General features: G+C 40.2%; 1 protein-coding gene across 1 annotated transcript in view; it reads left to right on the plus strand.

Moving 5' to 3' along the window:
• Positions 1-19,557, plus strand: part of cntn3a.1 (contactin 3a, tandem duplicate 1) — a 109,173-nt gene that overhangs the window by 41,858 nt on the left and 47,758 nt on the right. Inside the window, exons 6-9 of the mRNA XM_033629325.2 lie at positions 12,778-12,981; positions 14,572-14,674; positions 14,990-15,174; positions 17,929-18,068. Coding sequence (XP_033485216.2) covers positions 12,778-12,981; positions 14,572-14,674; positions 14,990-15,174; positions 17,929-18,068 — 632 coding nt within the window. The remainder of the gene's footprint in view (positions 1-12,777; positions 12,982-14,571; positions 14,675-14,989; positions 15,175-17,928; positions 18,069-19,557) is intronic.

Here is a 19,557-nt window from a genome sequence, read left to right on the forward strand (position 1 = left end):
TGGTTTGTGGACTCTGACTATGGCATTTTGTCCGTTGCCATCTTGGATGTTTGGAGCCAGAAGTGACCATATTTGGATGAAACGGTGGAGCTAACCCTAACTCTAGCTGCTGGCTAGGTTAGACTTACAGCTTAACTTACAGTTAGTAGTTATGTTAGCTAGTTATGATAACTTTGATAATATCAATGCTAATGCTGATTTTTGCACTGGAAAAACACTCATCTGACTCTTTAGAGGGTCTTTTAATACAGCCAAACACTGACCAGACTTTTTTAGGCAAGCAAAATGTAACAATTAACTTTCATGCACTGGGAATACACTAAAACAGCAATAACTATGCCTGACTCCTGTCTGGAGTTACGGCATGGTTATGCCACCTAACCAATGTTGTCACTTTGATAGCGACTTGTCAATGGACGACACCAAACTTTCACCCAAAGCAGCCACGCCCTTAATTATAAAAGCCTTAGTAATATTTAATAGGGTGAATTATATAAAAATTCACCCCCATGCAGTTGTCATGAAATTAGCTAAAGAGACCAAAACTGTTCTCTGTACCAGGCTGTAAACATGTTTATTTCGCCAGCCTCAAGTGGCCATTTGAGTAACTGCAGTTTTCTGTAAATATTCAGATAAATACTGAAAAGTTTTGTTTTTTTTTAAATATTATTTTTTCTGGCTTTTGCCTTTAATGAACAGGACAAAGTGAAATGGGGTGAGAGAGAGAGCAGGGGGTGACGTGCAGCAAATGGTTGCAAGCCGGAGTCGAACCTGCGACCACTGCAGCGAGCCATTGCCTCTATACGTGGGGCACTGGCACTATCCACTACGCTACCGACGCCCCATAAATACAGAAATGTTGATCATTTTAGTGCAGTGTTACCCAGAGCTTTACATCTCTCTATTTCTACAGTACATCTCCTATGTCGATAGGCCTACACACTTATAAACAGCAACCGAATGAAGATCAGCTCTGCACTCAGGATTTCAGCTAAATAGGCTCTATGATGCTTGTTAAGGTTGCTTAGCAACCTCAGATGCAACCTGCTGCTGCGCTCTTAAAGACTGGCACAGAAAAGTCACAAGAGTAGCGCCCAGAGCCCGACCTCCCATTTCCAGGCTGTTAAAGATGCAGTATGTGCAAGGCCCCTAATTTCCAGGGCTGGTACCTGCGGTTATTACACACAGGCTAGTTAATAACATGTCGGGCAGGAAATCCAAAGTGTGGGATCATTTTGAGAAGGTGAAGGATGAACCCAAGGTGATATGTAAACTTATCTTCATTGGTCGACTACAAACATGACGTATCATCTGAAACATGGAAGTAGCTACATGCCCATTAGCCACTTAGCACAATCATTACTGCTTTGCTGACAGCGTCATTAACAGGCGGCTCGCTCAGTGTGTGACGTGCATGTGTAGATAAAATATAGGCCTATATTAATGAAGGTACATTAGTATGGTTTTGTATTTCTCTGTAGTGTAGCACAGTGTTAACAATGTTACTGATATTATTCTTTCTCACACCTTCAACTCAAACCATTGTGTTGCCTCGCCCCAAAATATGTTATCTAATAACTAGTCAACTAATGACCCTAAATGACTAAGGTTGACTAAGAAAATTCTTAGTCAGGGCAGCCCTAGAGGTGACGTTATATACAGATGTAGCATTTCGTAACATAATATTGACTTTTGCTTTCACACAGGACACAAACCCCAGTCTCCTTGGTCAAAGTCCTGTCTTAGTTTGACCCATCAACAACCCCGACCTTCCTCCCTGTGCAGACTTTTTTCACTCTTTATACTATGTGACTTCCTCTTTCACTCCAGTCATATCACAGGGGATAACCTGCAGTGCAAAGGTCACATGATCACAGCCTGCTGCCTCGCGATTACGTGGGTTATAAAGAGAATATAATGCATTACATTTCATAGTGAATAAGAACAGCCTGCCTTAAATATACAGTGTGGCAGTGAGGAGCAGCTAAAAAACTGAAAAACCTTTACTAAAGCTTTGGCTGCTGGGTGCTATATGTAACATAAACACAAATTATTGCTGGTGTCATTTAGGTAAAATTTAGTCCACTTATTCACACTGTGCTGTTGGAGACCATGCTGTTCAGCTGCTGAAATGAGAAGAGAATGATGTGTTTTTGTTTTTATCACACAGTCACTTGCAAACCTAAGAGTAAGCTTACATTTGCAGTGCTTTGTTGTGTAAATGTTATAATGAGACATCTCACCTTGTGTTGACAAGAAAAGCTGGGACAATGAGCCATATGCTTACATTTGGCAGCCTCGTAGTGTAATGGCCTTTTTTTTTTCCTTTCTTTTTCTTTTTTTTTTTTTTTTTTGTTAGACACATCCCCCGGTGGAAGGTGTCCAAATGCCAACACACACTCCAGCCAGCTAAAAACAAAACAGCGGCATTGTCAGGAGTGTTGGGCTGTAGCTGCAGTGTCATGACAGTGTCCAAAAATATTTTGAAAGATTTGGCAACAACAATTTAAATTCAACAGTTTATTCATTATTCGTAGGGAAACAGCACTGACTTAGTCAGAGCAGTGTCCCATATGCAAAAATTCTGTCTGGTTTCCTTCTACAGGCTTGATGCACTGTCTGGTGTGAAGGCAATCGTGCAGGCACCAGGCTAATGTTTACAATTTGGAAGAGGGAGATTGCTTCCTTTTTGTGAGTGCATTGACAGGGAGTGTGGCGCTCCCTGGACAACCTTTCGGGTTTTAGCGATGAGTGCAGAAATGAGTCGACATTGACTGACTTCTCCTTGGAAACATTGCATGTGCCAAATCCTCCTGGGTAATTTGCAAACAGGCTGCAAGTACTGTTTGCAAGCCAGTCAGAAAATGGAGGAGATGCTCAGTAACTAAGCGTTAATTTATGCGCTTGGAAATGTATCAATGAAGTTTAATGAGTCACCTTCAAGTCACCTTTGAGTTGAGAGAATAATTTTGACTGTTTGTGTGGTTAATGAATGCTGAAGTCAGTGTAGGTTACACTGCTTTATTCCTGGCTACATACTGTACATTGTAAAGCGTTTTAAATGCTGTATATAGTTGTTGCAGCATTGCATGATCTGTTCTAGTGGGTTAAATCACGCTAAGTGGAGCTACAGGTGTTCAATATCCACTGCAGGTAATTGTTTCTATTCAGAGCAAGTGATTCATTGCTTAATCTCATATCCCTATTGTGTGAGAACAATCCTCATATTTTTGGCAAACTGAGGCCAGATAATAAAAATCAAAATGTGATGATGTGCAGTAATTGTAATTTAAAGTTTGTCAAACCTGGATTTTTCCTGATGGCAGTCGTGCGAGGACACAGAGACTACTACATGTTTAGCATAAGGGTGGCACAGGAACAAGTTGTTAAATGATGAGTACGAAGGAAAGTATTTGAAAGATTGCATGTAAGATAGAAGAAGAAAACCAAGGGAGGTTATTAATGTTAAACCTTAGGAATTATTCAGTGCTGCTGCTCTGCTCTGGTAGGGACTAGAGGTGTTGGATGACCTTGACCAGAGGTTGTAAGGCTCATTGTGTAAAAATCACACCTGCATTTTAAATCATAGAAACACATCTAATGAAGGATCTAATTTTATTCATGTTAACAGCAGGTGGGAGCTTCACCCCCGTGAGAAACATCACGCGTGTCATTTAAAAAAACCTTCCAAATTCACCTCCTCTAATCATGTGCATTATCTCCATGTTATTTTTCTCACACACATTAAGTGTGTCGCTGTCAGCGGTGCAGCTTCTTTTTTTTTTCCTGCTATGGATGATGAAATGTTTTGTTTGACCTTTTAAGTAACAGATGGTTAAACCAGCAGGGGCTTCTATTTTCATTGTCATCTCTCGTTGTTACACTCTTGTGCAATGAGGGGATTTCAGGACACAATTTTATTTAAATCAGCATTAAAAATGTAACATCTCTCTTTATAAACTCATTTTTATAACATTTAGGGGAACTCCCTCGGCTTCTGATGCTGCACTTTGCTCAAGAACTCCAGCTGCTTTGTTGTGGCTGTGATCTTGCATATTTGACAACATCACATTTCACAGATGTTTACCAAGATGTATGCCACAGTGTGTTTGGGATAAAAGTGTGACTAAATCATCGCAGTTGCTATATCTAGGTCTTGATGTTTTTGTCTTCAGGGAAATGTTAATAGACTTATTCAATAATTCTCTTCAATAATTCATGCTTATCTTGTCTGTCATTTGTTACCAGAACTTGCTCCTTTTTATTTTGGACCCCAAACTCCCTCCGGACCTTCCGCCAACATGACGCTGATCATTTGGGACTAGAGTCCTGGAGGGGTTGTTGTCAGTAACCAACACTGTTACATTGCACCTGGCCCATATCTGTCACATCCAGTCTCATATGAAGCCTTTACCTGCTCTAAAAAAAGGAATGATAACTGCATGCATGCTAATATAAAATCTGTAGGACTGTTAAATGTTTGCCATCATCATTTTATTATCTAGGGGAGACACAAAGGTAGCACTTCTGATGTCACTGAGCTGCATAAACTCACATTATATTTGGAGTAAATGCTTCCTCTCATTACATGAAAATATAATCCTATGATTTCAGATTTATGTTTATACATGCTGTGTAGCAGTCTCCTTTGCTGCTTGTTCCATGACTCAGTAGTGCCCCTCTGACTTATTAGTGTTGATAAAGTACATCTTATTAAAACCGACTCTTACATATGAAAAGAGATGCATCCATTTCAAATATTGTAAACGTCACTGCCTTCATACTTCCATGCGTCCTTTATGATTGCATAGATACAGCAAATAGATGGAGTCAAAAACTTCACACAACGAGGAACAAGGTGACGAGGGAGGAGGTCGATTATTGCGCCCTTAAATGGTGGCAGCGTTGTAGACGGCGCTGATGTCTGCGGCCATAAATGTTATGATCCTGGCATGTGGGCAGAGAATTCTTTCCACTATATTAAAGATTTGTTCCGTTCCTCCATTGTTTGAATTTCTTCGTCATCTCGTACGGTCCTAGCTTGCTTGAAATATGCTACACTGACTCCACAATCTTCAATGGTACTGCTCTGTTTCATTCATATCTGTCAGCTTTCAGAAAACGTGCACAAATATGGTTGCAATGAATGCAAAGTACACACAGCAGGCTCAGTATGTCTCCATCTCTATATCTAGCACTGAGCGTAAATGAGCCCTTATCTGGTATTTGTTCGATTTGTTTATTTTTTAATATTAATTCAACAATTTTTGAGTTTTGAGTTAATCTGACTAAAATGTATAAAGCCGATTTCACCTAATTAGTTTAAGGCCAATAAACAACACTATCATTGTGCACTGAAGATATTGTGCCATGTTGGGGCTAAATGGGTGGAGTTTCCCAGCATGCCTTGAGACAATGTGTTTAAGGCCTTAAGCCGAGGAAAACTGTGTTTGAATGTGTTCTATATCACTTAAATTACCCATTATGCAGTGATTAATGTTCATGTATTTGACAATGGTTCTAATGGGTTACAGTTAATGTTGTGGTAAAAGACATTTTGCATTTTGAGTGAAGTGGTACAGTACACACAGTTAGTGACCTTCCGCCTGTGTGGATATTAGAGTGTCTGACACAGAGTTGTGCTGAGGTGAAAGAATTCATGTCTTTGCCTAATTTTAGTAACAGAGAAACTAAAGCTCCCCACAGTATATCTTAATAGATCAATGAAGTTTTAAAAATAAGTTGTAAAATGTGTACTTAATGTTTTTATGTTCGTATGACATTGAATTAAATGCTCAAACAACAGCTACAAAAATTATTTTAAACTGACATGAAATTCCTGTCAGATTAAGGTCATGTGATACATTTATTTTGTCTAGTGTACACAAAACTTTTATGTTACTGTATTGTAATAAACTAAAAATTGTGAGTGCAAGCTGTTTAAAAAAAAAGTTAAGTTGTGTTTTTTTTCTCCCCTAAATTTTCTTTGAGGATTTTTTTTTTTTTTAGAAAATACAGTGAATCTATTTTTTACAGAAACTGTGTTTGAGAAAAAGTCAAACTAATTAGTGAAGTGATGCCAGGTCAGTTTTTTAACATACTGTTCAACATATTGTTAAATTAATTTTAAAAAATGGATGCCAAAGACTTAGAGGGTTTTTTTCACAGAAGAGAGATTTTGTTCAAATACATATTCAGAACTGACCAAGAATTACACATGCATATATGACACTTGATACAAAAACGTGAAACACAAAGTTGCTCCAAATCCAATAAGCATTATCTGCACTCACACTGTCCACAATAATGTTATTCGGGTGAATGGTGATTAATTGCTACTCTCGGTCAAATTCATTCAAACCGGGTCAGCCTGCTTCCCTGCTGTTTTTCCTCACACCAAAGACACACAGCCAGAGCGCACTTTTGTCTGACCGACCACTAACGTGCAGCCTGCTTTTGTTTCTACCAAGAGCCCCTTCATTCCTTCTTGTTGCGATAGATCATAGCTGCTCTCTGGAGACCTAGCACAGTGCTCAGAATGATCCATTTTCTGACAATATTTTCGGCAGCTGTCATCGTACATTATGCCTATTGATGGAGATGTTGAGGATGCTGAGATGTGCTTGAGGATGAATCATCTCCAATTTTCTAACATCTTTGCTGAAAGGCTAGCCCGACCGTATCTGCTATGGTAATGATGTACCCCATTTTAGGTACATGCTCACACATTCATGCATACGCATACTGTACACCTACACACTTTACAGTCACAGCCTCTTGTCCACATTCAGCCCCTTTCTTAAACTACAGATATGAATGGCTGTTCTGACCCTGGTCACTCTGATCCACTGAATTCTTTTAAAGAGAAATAGGGCTGCAGCTAATGATCATTCTTTTATTTATTCATCTACAGATTTTTTGTCATTATTAATGAGCAGAGTGTAAAATTTAGAGGCATCTACTGGCAGAAATAGTTTATAATGTTCATTTCTATTTACATGTGTAAATGTTTTCAGTAGTTCATAATCACCTGAATATAATAACTGTTGTGTTTTTGTTACCTTAGAATGAGCCGTTTATATCTGCATACAGAGCGGGTCCTCTTTCACAGAGTCCTCCATGTTGTTCTACAGTAGCCCAGAACAGACAAATCAAACGCTTGCTCTAGATGGGGCCCTTTGCGTCTTTGTTTGCAGATTTTCGTGAATTCTCACAGGCGCACAGAGGGGATTTTAGTCTTGCAACCTCAGCGCTAGATGCCACTAAATCCTGCACACTAAACCTTTAACTGCTTAGTCATTTGGGCTGTAAAATTATGGGAAAAAAAAAAAAACCTTCACAAGTTTCCTGACTGAATTATGTCATTTCAAATATCTTGTTTTGTCCGCACAAATGTCCAAAACCCCCAAATATTCAGTTAATTATCAGAGAAGTGCGAGGAAATTAGTCAATTTTCACATATAAGAAGTTGAAACCAGTGAATGAACCAGTGAATTTTGCTTTTTTTTTTTTTTTTTTTTTTTACTAAAACAATACTTGAATAATAAATGTTTAATCAATCAAAATTGTTGATTTTATTTGTTTTTTATGTGTTGGTCAGCTAATCAAATAAATATCTTAATATTTGCAGCCCTGTGAAAACTGAAAAAGAGTATACATACATATAATGCAATATTAATACTAATAAATGTTAGGAAACTTTTTTAAAAAGGAGAAAAAAATGTCTGAACCAGTTTCATACAAGTATCAATAGGCAGCTGACTTTATCGCCAGATGTTTTAGGTCCTAATTTAGAAGAAACCTTATCTGTCCATGTCTGAATTCTCATAAATTAAATTAGATTTTTAAATTGGATATGATTTAGCAGAGACATTTTACTGAAAACTGTCACACGTGGGCGAAGAGACTATGAAGGCTGCAAAATAACAATAAAAAAAGAGTGAAAAGATTTAGGCAAAAATGAGATGCATTCATGGAGACAACATACTGGTGTGACAATTACATGATACATGCTCTACTCTGTTTACAGCACTATGAATGTATTGTTGCACATCTGAAACACAGAAATTCGGCTGGCATTTGAATAGACTCTCACAGTGTTGGAAAAGTGAGAAACACGCTCTCATAAAGGGTGACGGGACATAATTCATGATCAGCGCAATACAGCCTGCCTTAGACAAGGATCTGCCTCATCTCCCCTTTAAAGGATTTCAATATCCCATGCATGATTCAGGAGGCCATTATTTCATTTTAACGATGCCTCAAAACCCTCAAGACAGCTGCAGGAAGTAGTTTGGTGCAGCCAGGATGCTCTAAAACTGTGAGACAGTTTGGAGTTGCACTTAAAGAATGACCAAAATATTGTCAAGTGTCCAAGACGAGCTGCAGCGGTGTTACTCCTCCGCTCTGTAGTGTATTTGCATTAGATGTCAGTCCGTGTCATCTTCTGCTTTGAGAGGGTCTGAATGACTGTGGTTAGTCCAGCACCTAATGCATCTGACCTCCTTTCACTAATGGAAGCGAGCCTTTTAGATTTACTCAAGGCTGAAATCACTTGTTCTCTCTTTGCAGTGCATATACCTCAAAACAGAGGCTGCTCGTTGGCCAGTAACAACACACATAGCTCGCAGGGATTTCTCCCATGTGCGTGACCTGAGCCATTTCGTAGAGTGAACTTGTTGTGTGTTATGAATACAGATAGGTAGCCCTGGTTAATGGCTGTTACTGTCTAGGGAACAGACTCGCGAGTACAAACTTTGACACAAGTTGTGCATATACTTTTCTTTGATACAATACACACTTGTGCAAAAACCCACTCTGGATTCAGTATGTCCTTGGCCTGTCATGTTGTATTTCTCATCCCTTCTCTCAGATCATTAAGGGGGAATTGATGCTGCCTGTTCATTATACAAGGACTAAATGGAACCACAATGAAAATCTGCCACTCACTGTCAGTCATGATTGCATTATTCCATTACCGCCCATCTGCAGGAGGCTCTCAAGTCAAATACTCAAGTACAACCATTGGTACTTTCCACTTCCTATTTCCTGCTTCCTGTTTCTCACCATGAATCTTTAACTAACCAATTAGTAACCTCTTATTTGCTGTTGTTCCAGTTTGTCGTGCCCTGCACCTTTGGAAGATATTGTTTCAAAAACAGACATTAAATATACATGACCTTGTCAGGATGAGAGCTGGGATATATTATTTAGTGGAGAGGGAGGATAATACAGCTGTTCTCTCCGCAGGTCGGATGGATCAAGCCAAGAAGTTATGGTTGATACACATGACAGGCTGGGCTGGAGTTCATGGCGGTAGAAACAGCGAGCAATAAACATTGGAAATGAAATGTAACTTCTCTTACCATGCGTCTCTAAACAGTCTATCAAAGTTATTAAAAGAAAAGTCTACTTTTTTTGGAAATACACACATTCACCTTCTTGAGGAGTGTTAATGCCCAGCCACACCAAACCAACATCAAATAACTAGTGGTGATGAAGGTCGACTGTAACTTTCCATACCAGTAGGTGGTGGTAGTCTGTATCCATCATTCAAAAAGGGAAACAGAAAGACCGACAGGACGGATTCAAGATGCAAACTAGCCAGTTAGCACATCACCAACACAACCCAATAATGAAGGAACAAAGCATTTTTACCGTGCGCTAGTGGACAGTAACACCTGATATACGCTTCTGTTGACGTTATCCATTGGTTTATCCATTTCTCTTCTGGTGCATTGAGCCGAAATGCCACTGAGAGTGATTACATTCACATTCACACCAACAGCCAATTTAGAGTCACCAATTAACCTAATGTGCATGGCCTTGGACTGTGGGAGGAAGCCGGAGTACCCAGAGAAAACCCACACTGACACAGGAAGAACATGCAAACTCCACAAACCCCCCACCCCGGGTTCTAAACAGGAACCCTCTTGCCGTGAGGTGACATTGCTAACCATGTGCCGCTGTACCGAATGTAAATTACTATTTAAACCAGTATCAGTTTCAAATAACCTGTCAGAGTTTAGGGGAGTTTGCATGTTCTCCCCTGTGTCAGCATGGGTTTTCTCCGGTGCTCCGGCTTCCTCCCACAGTCCAAAGACATGCAGGTTGAGGATAGGTTAATTGGTGATTATCAGTAGGTGTGGATGGATGGATGGATGGATGGATGTTATCTTGCTCAAAGACACAACACCTTTTTAGTTCTTACATCAACCACAGTGCAGAGAGACGGGGTGAAAGAGACAGGTCTGAGCTCTGTGAATGAAGTATTACAGTCAAGGACAGTATTTTATTTGTTTATATTGTAATGTGTGGGTATCATTTGCTGGCAGAGGTCAGCCAGGTGATATTTTGCATCTATTAGTGGACTTTTTCTGGCAAATGGATAGAGAACTGTGCACTGGCGGCACACAGGGAAGCTGGGCACTGCTCATCTGCACACACTGTGATGACTCAGAGGTGGTTGAAAATCAGCAGTTTCCCTTCAAAAGTTGTTTATGTTGAAATAAATGTAGTTATATCTCTCATTGTATTGGTTTATGGACACTGTGTGAGAAATAGATGGTTCAATCCTGTTTTTTTGTTGTTGTTTTTTCAGAGGGAATAATGGAATGTCATTTTTTGTCCAAGTTTGACAGCACTAATGCTAAGCTTACCGTCTATTGGCTGTAGCTTCATATTTACTGTACAGACAAATGAGTGGTATTGATCTCCTTATCTTATTTCCAGCAACAACATAAATAAGTGTATTTCCCAAAATGTGAAGTTATTTCTTTAATGCCAGTGCACATCTGCCAAAAGGTTGTCAGCAGATGTATAAAGCTAACAGCAGGATTAGACTACATACTGTAAAGTCATATATATCTCTCTGAGGAGACTGATCTGTCTAATACACTGTGTGTTATGCAGTATGGAATCAGTGCATAGTACAGTTGTCTGTCTGTTCAGCTTAAAGCTAGACTGACTAGACTGCTGCATATTTGCTCAAAGATTGTGGGTCAAGCGCTTGAGTTAAGTCTCAAAACTGCGTTTACTAAAGGAATGTTGTCTCTGGCTGTTAATATCACGTCCGACCCCTCTCACAAGTTATTTGAAGATTATGAGCTTTTGCCATCACACAGAAGATTTAGAGTCCCGCAGGTTCAACTGAACAGGTTGAGGAACTCATTTATTCCTCAGTCTGTCAACCTATTAAATCAGAGTGTGGCTTCTAAGTAGTCTGGGTGGAACACTGAATGTAATAGGCAATGAGTAATATGTTGCACTGCATCCACTTTTCATAATATCTGTTGTGATTTGTAGCATTTAGTTTTTGATTTGTTGTTTGGTTAAATGTCGCATGTGAAAGAGTCGATGTCTTTGTACACTAGACAAGTTTCAGAATGTTCTCTGACAATTAGGTGAAATCAATCAACATTTATACCTTTGAAAATGTGGCCTATTAGACAGCAGGAAACATCATTGGCACAAAACAGACAGACAGATGTGATTACACTGTGTGGTCCAAATTTCAACCTCATGTTGTGTTCTCGGGATGATCATAAGGTCAGGTTGTCCTCTACCAGTCCCACCCACGTAAAAACACCCACGCTGTACTTGTACTTGTTGAAAGGGAGCATTTTTCCCATGTGCCTCACAAGTTCTCAAGATTCTACATCCTGTCGTGATCTGCAAGGTTTGCAGTAATATGTCAAAGCCCACACATCCTCTTGCCCCCTAAAGAGCAGAAGTGAAGAACACTGAGTCAGTAGATGAGTGTCCAACTCACGTCTCAATTATTCCCTGTACTGTAGTGCCGAGTCATCGCTTAGACAAGTTTTTACCAACGGCCAAGATTGCTTTTGGGACAGGGATGCAATATGGTCCAGAGCAATCTATCCTTGTGTCAATATGTCAAAACACCATCATTCCTTTTTATAATGCTGCTGCTTGTTAGTGCAAAGCCTCTCTGACTGCACTCCATTTGGTTGATAGTACTGGGAGTCTTTCCCAGAAGTTTTTTTATTATGGATGATGAATAGCAGACTAGATGTTACCATGCTGAATAACATGATCTGTACTACATTGGTTTTATTGGACATTATACAGTTTCTTATGCAGGATCTGCAGCTTAAGGGTTGATTTAAGGTCCTCCGCTGCTACATGACAAGCACAAAGGGAGATGCTTGTTGTTGTTTTTTTATGTACAACCACTGTGTCTGTGTTTTTAAATAAATTCGTATTAGGTAATAAATCCCAAGAAGAGGTATGAAAAAAGAAGGTAGATGAAAATAAAAGAAGGCATAATTTAATGACACCATGATAACACACTTAAAGACATGTTATTTTAAGCATTTTTTACACTGGATAAATTCACTTAATACAAATACAACTCTCCTCACATTTACATAGAAATTCTGCCAGAACAACCATAGCACTGTGTTAAAAAAAACTGCCTGCTGTTAATATAAATATCTACCTCTCTGAAGAGTCAATCATTTGTACTCTCAGCATCATCACTTCAATATAGTGAAGCTGTGAAACTTTTATCATATTAAGGGCATTTATCCAACAGTGAGTAAGAGTAATTGCTCTTCAATTATAAATTGTGTTTTTAATCATGGACGGCTGGCACTCAGTCCGATCCACTAATTGCTTTATCCCTGAAGGCATCCACTCACTCTGAAGTGATGAGACTGCTGATGAAGCCCACTTTATCTTTACATGGGTATAGATGATGTATAAATACAGTATGTGTTTTTGACCTGTGCCCCGCACGCTTGACTTTGTTCACAGAACTTACCTTCACATGGATCTTCAATGAGTACCCGTCGTTTGTCATCCAGGACACGCGGCGATTCGTGTCCCAGAAGACGGGCAACCTCTACATCGCCAAAGTGGAGCCCTCTGATGTGGGCAACTACACTTGTGTCGTTACCAACACGGTCACCAAAAGCAGTGTTCAAGGACCACCGACTCCTCTGGTGCTGCGGGTTGATGGTATGGGAGTTTTACACTACTTAATACACACAGAGTACAAAGTAGGGGAAAATGTGATGAATTGTTTTGTTTCTAGGCGACGCAGCTTCGAAATTTTGACTTAAATCAGCAAAGGTCTGGCATGTTTCAGCTGGCGACCATCGATTTTGCTGGTTTCTGGCTTGTTGTCAAAATGTTGCCAGCAAATTAAATCATCTGTGGCTCATTTATGTCTAAGACTTTTTGCTGTTGTCTGACTGTCTGGTTGTTGTCTAAACTTTTGTTCTCAGACAAAGACTGTTTTGCAAAATAAAACACTGCTCAGTCTGGTGAATTCACAAAAGTATTGTGCAGCTTTTGTGGTTGCTAAATTGGCACAAATAATAAATTAGACAAAAGAAACCATGTAATTCTCAAAGCACCAGCAAAGGGCAAAATGCACTCTTGCTGCACTGCAGAGCAAATAGCATCTCAGTGCTCCTGTGCAAGTTGCACATATTTAATAGGGTAATTTGCATACATTAGGTGCAAAACTGGCCTCTGAGCCTCATGGCAAAGACAGTCCAGTTCACAAATCAGTGCAAATAGCCACACGCAGCTACAGTGAAATTATTAGCATCTTTGGAGAGTTGCTGATAGCTGAGACACACGACCAGACCGGGATATTATCTGTGAAATATTAATTCCTTGCCTGACGTTTTGAGGAATGCCTCTGCGCCTCGTCAGTAAGGACCGGTAGCTTGCGGTTTCAGATTTATTTTTTCTCTCAGCCACGGTTCTGCCCACTGTGTTCTTGGCACAAAGGCCACATGGATAATTGCAATCATACGCAACAAAAGGGCAAATTGCACTAAGTTGCAAAACTTTATGGCCGTGTTTGTGCTGTAATGTCATGAGCACAATATCTTTTGCAAATCAGACCTTGAGATGCAGCAGGTAGTGGTTGAAAGTGATGTGCAATTCATGGCAGCTGCATTCTTCGTGAACTCGCCCTAGTGTTGTGATGAAATTTGAAAGGACAGAAAGTAGACTGTGGTTCTGTTGGTTTTCTTTGAAGCTGACATACATCTGACCGACTGGCTTGAAAAAGAGAACCCTGAGAAATCTTATTTATAGAACTCTCATTGAGCGATGATGTCCACCAAGGCCAAATGCTTCATCTCCTGATGTTTATGAAAGTGAATAATAAATTGTGTATTTGTCACGTGATAGGGATCAGCTCCAAAATGTAATGGGTTCTTCCTTGGCCCATGCTACACCCTTCCACCAAGTTTAAGGAAAATCGGGCCAAAAGTTTTCTATAATCGTGCTGAGAAACAAACAAATAAACAAACTGAACTGTAACCATAGCCTTCTTGGTGAGCAGAAAAAAAGCATTGAAGTCACAATCCTAGTAGAGGTCAGAAAAATCACAATTAGATGTTTCCCCCTGAGCCACTGGACACAATACAGTGCTCAAAGAAACAGAGTTATAAATTCTTCCAGCTAACACAGTCATGACCTAAACTTTGTTTTGATCTTGTTTCTTTGTGACCTTTTCAAGCCTTGAGCTGAAAGAAATCCCTTCAGACAAACATGGCATCATTTCTCTATTTCTTTTTGCAACTCCAGGTGTGATGGGCGAATACGAGCCAAAGATCGAAGTGCAGTTCCCCGAAGTTGTCCCCGTTGCTAAGAGCTCAACTGTCAAGCTGGAATGTTTTGCACTTGGAAAGTACGTCCCACTGTGTGTTATTATACACAGTCATATCTACACCATTAGCTGTTGTATCAGTCTAAGCTGCACGGTAATGTGTGAGGACCCTGTGAAGTGTCTTTGACAGCAGAAGATTTCACATTTTAATGACTTCATCTTGTGTTTTACAGAAGAAACACCCACCAGATTAATTAAACATCGACATGCTTTAGTAGTGTTTTTCAGTGGTATCATATATGTGTGTTGGCCTGAGCTGAATCCCTAGTTGAGATGATCTGCAGGAGTATTTTTCATTTCGTGGCCTTGCTGTGTGTGTTTTTCTTGTGCTTTTAGTCCAGTGCCAACCATCAGCTGGAGAAGAGTGGATGGAGCCTCTTTTGGCAGGAAGGTGGACATAAATAAAGCCAGCGGAGTTTTAGAAATCCCTTACTTCCAGCAGGAGGATGCGGGAATATATGAATGTGTGGCTGAGAACACCAGAGGAAGAAACTCAGCTAAAGGAAAGCTGTCTTTCTATGGTGAGTGGGAGGATGGTTTCGCTGACTTTGATCCAAAACTGATCTCACTTCACACTTTTTTGTCTTGGGAACAAATAATATCTTATGCCTTCAACCTGTCAGTGCTCTTCCCAACATATCATGTACATTTATAGACTTTTACCAAATCTTCTACCTATTGATTCATAGCCTCGGAGGTTGACTACAGCTGAGCCTGATTGAAAATCTTGCAGAATAAAAGTGTAGCTCTGCTGCGAGTCCAACAAAAAAAGTTTAATTTGTTGTCATGCAATCTGCAGCTTTTATTAGAACCCATATATAACTGCATCATATAGTGGAATGTGGTAATAAATTAAGCTATTACCAGTAGTTCATTTCTGACAAGCTCTTTATTGTGCCAGAGGCTAACACGGGGCCGTAGTGCACACAGATTTATACCACCTTTCAGGGAGAGGTGATTTTTCCCCCACCAACACTGGACTTATGGGCCATATTCTGAGAAAGCTTTTAATGGCCCTTGATGAAGGATTTTTATGGTTTCTCTCTCCATTATTTTGCAGTTTATGCATTGATGATGTCTGCCCACAAGGCCCTGTAGGGATGTGCTTGACTGAAATCATCAAATCCAGATTTTTCTTTCCTGTGAAGGAGGGAGCCTTTGATATGATAATACACAGTTTTTTGCGGCACCTGTGGGTAAGATGAAATGCTTGCAGTACCTGTAGGCAGGCTGAGGATTAAACATGGTTTACTTTAAAGAGAAGTGCCTGCTCGTAGCGCGGTATAGAATCACAGCACCGGGTCTTAAAGACTTCGAGGTTTTAAAACAATGGAAAACTGTGTGATTGTGTTAAGGTCATTTTATAAACAAGGTCATATAAGTTCTCGACAACCTGTAGCTAACACTGTTGTGGCCTGCCTGTGCACATTTTTGTTGTGTGGAAGTCATGTTTCTCCTTGTGAGATTTAAGTCCTGTCTCATCTCAAAGCCTCACAGACTGGCTGTCCGCCAGGTGATGAAAATCTGTAATCTCATTTTAAACTCCCATAGACAGGAGCTTGTGGGACATCCATCAACTCTGTAGAAGAATGGGAGAATCAATATGGGGATGTGGTGTTTGCGACACCCAACCAATGCGGGCGCAGGAACAATAAGGGGAGGCCTCTCTTTCGATTTCCCACTTAATTGTCCTTCTGTAGTTCCAGGGGGATTTATGAAATTAGATCATGGTTTAGCAGATGACTGCGTCTGAATGGGCTCACACACGATCAGATTGACTTTGTATGGAAGCCGCTTGCATCATGTCTTCCCTTCCATTATGTTATCTCTGACGGTCTCATTTGTAATATTGCTAACAGTGTGTCATGTAGTATTTGTCTCTATTTCCAATTCAGCAGTGCTTGCTGGTTTCCGAAAGTGTTTATTGTGCAATTTCCTTTCATAAAAAAAAGAACATAAAGTGAGCTTTTTCTTTTGATAGCAAAATATTATCTCACTTCTCATATGGGGCTACTAAACACTTCGTCTCTGCAGGCTTTTTAAACATTACTTGAGTGAGTCGGAATTTGTTCTCACCAAGTGAAATGCACTTTAGGCAATGCACGCAGCACCGTTACCAAAGATAGGAAATACAAAGAGAAATAATCAGCAAGAAACACCTTCACTCATTTGGAAAAACAACGTTGTTGTCTGTAGGCTTCTAGACATTTCCTCTGTCATCTAACAGTTTAATGATTTTGCCTTTTTAGTTGACAGGAAAAAACAATTTCTGAGCACCAACTGTTGTGGGCAGGATACGATAATCAACTCCCCCCCCAAAACTAAACGTCGACCCCCTTGTGAGCGCCACAACATCACTGATTTAAATAGATTTACACCTAACGCTCACAGCCACATCATGACCTAGCGACAGGAAAGACTGTACCCTTGGTTTTAGCCCCTGTGTGATGGTGAGTCTTTGCCCCGCTAAAAAGTCCTTGACACCGAATGTACCGTGGATACTGTTCCAGCAGTAACTGTACTCTCACATCCCTCGAGGGAGATAAGATGAAAGGCTGTTTCAATCAAGAAAAATTAATTGCATTTTTATTAATATTATTACTTTATCAAAGTAACACAGCTGGGCAAGCAGACAGACCGACTCAAATACCTCGTTCCACTTGACCCTGGCAGGGCGTCCTGTATTTATGTGGGTGATTCACAAGGACCATAAATCTTCTTACACTGTCGCCAGAGATAAGGTACTAGTCATTTATGTGACACCAGGACCACCATCATAAATATAGAGGCATATTCTCTATGGATTTCAGATATTTCAGAAGACAAAAAGGGAATATAACCTGTGTTATTAACTGCATTGCTAGAAAAGAATTACTACCATCCCGTTGTACTGTAAGCATCGCAAGAAATATAATACCAGATTGTTGTAAAAGATCTGCATCAGTGTTACTGATTGAAGCTGGTTGCACTAAATCCAATAGCTCTATATCCTTTAGCTTTTAGCCTCACAGTGAAAGGTTTCAACCAACCTATTGATTCTCCCACGTGTTAAGTTTATACAGTTGTTTTTATTTATATATTTTTCAAGTCGAGGTGAGCTTTGGGTTAATTGGAAGTGGATTTATGATTTGTGCCCTTGGATGCCTCTTTAATGAAGTAATTGCCTGCTTGGTTGGTTCATTGATTTATTCTAAAAGTGCTGCGTACTGGAAATGCTCAAGCGTTTGTGTAGCGTTTATGTGTTCATTTACAATGTGTGGTGTGTGACCTCACAGCTGCACCTCACTTGACTGAGAAGCCCCAAGACGTTCAGAAGACCATCGATGACACTCTGGTGTGGGAGTGCAAAGCCAGCGCCAAGCCCAAACCCTCGTACCGCTGGATGAAGAACGGAGAGCCTCTGGACCCCATGGAGGTAAGGGAGTTTTTTTAATGACAGAAACAACGAATGCACAACATGAATGTGAGAATGAGTTCCCTCCACCGTGCAGCACTAAACCCCAATAGCACAGCAAAAGAAAAACAAAACCCCATCAGATAATCAGTCAAGAGTGTCCACCACTCTTTCATGCTGTAACGCCAAATAATGAAAGATGTTTGGTAGAATGATCAAATATTTACTGTCTTTCCAAACCAGACTCCAGACTAATTCAATCGATCGCTGTGCAAAGCTCCGCCTCTGGCTCTCTTTCTAACTTCATTGTAGTTTAAACTGTAGCTCCTACTTTAAATTAAACATTGCTTATAAATTCATTGCTGTTGATAGGGATGGGGATTAAGAACCTTTTTCAGTTGAGAGCTGGTTCCAAATCGTCCCATCCACTGGACTCATATGCCTCCGAGCTTATCATTTCCTTTTATTGCCAGCATATTACTCTGACAATTGTGCACTGCAAAACAGTGATGCTAAACTCATGCGTCTACACTGCTGGAAACTTGCAGCAAGGAGGAGTCATGGCGGATGTCCAACTTCATTTCTAGAGGACAGATGACAACAGTGCAGCTTGTAATGTTCGTAACATAGTGATTTTAAGTCAGGGTGGAAACACCAGTAACATGGTGAAACATCTGCAACAAGGCGCGATTTCCAGGAATGCCATGTATTTGACACTCAACGCACCAGCGTCACTGCTTCCCATGTCTGTTATGCTGCGTTCAAATGCAATCAGGGAGATGGGTGACAGCAAACCGGATATTACTTTAGTGGACGAGAGAAGCACGATGAAATTAGGTGAAGCTGGCAGAGAATACCAGCAACAGTAATGGTATACAGCACTGCCATTCAGATGTCAGATATGTTAACTTTGCTATCCGCAATGGAATTTACAATCAGATGTTATGTACCTACTTCACACTAGGCAAAAATACAGGCAACCTGGACAGTGACTGGACATTACTAGAAAAATTAGACAAATACCTTTTATTTTACATATTTTATCCCATTATTTGTAAACAAAACAGCATCATTGTCAGGCGGTTTGTTTTTCTTGTGCTGTCCAGAAGGTGTTATCTGTTTTCTGTCTACCTTTTGCCTAATTCTATGTGAACGCAACATAACAGAGGGTAAATATCCTATGGTAAGATAACATTTCAATCAGGGGAGACAGAAGAGTGAAGTTAAGCTAATATTTAATATGGAATATGAGTGTACAGATTGACAGATGATTTGTGCTGGTTAAGATTTGAGTGAAGTCTTTGGCACTTGGACACCAGAGGGAGTCTAGACACTGGTGGTGGTGGCTGCTGACGCTGAGGCTGCTGGCTGATGAGGCAGATGAGGCTGATGAATCCATAAAGACTAGGTGGTGACGGGGAGGTGGAGGGCGCGCACGACGGCAGCAACAAAGAACTACGGCAGAGACAGAACTATATTTAAAACAAGGAGCAGTGCGATGATAGACCGA

The sequence above is a fragment of the Epinephelus lanceolatus genome, chromosome 8 (assembly GCF_041903045.1).
Source record: "Epinephelus lanceolatus isolate andai-2023 chromosome 8, ASM4190304v1, whole genome shotgun sequence".
In the NCBI taxonomy this organism is placed as follows: domain Eukaryota; kingdom Metazoa; phylum Chordata; class Actinopteri; order Perciformes; family Serranidae; genus Epinephelus; species Epinephelus lanceolatus.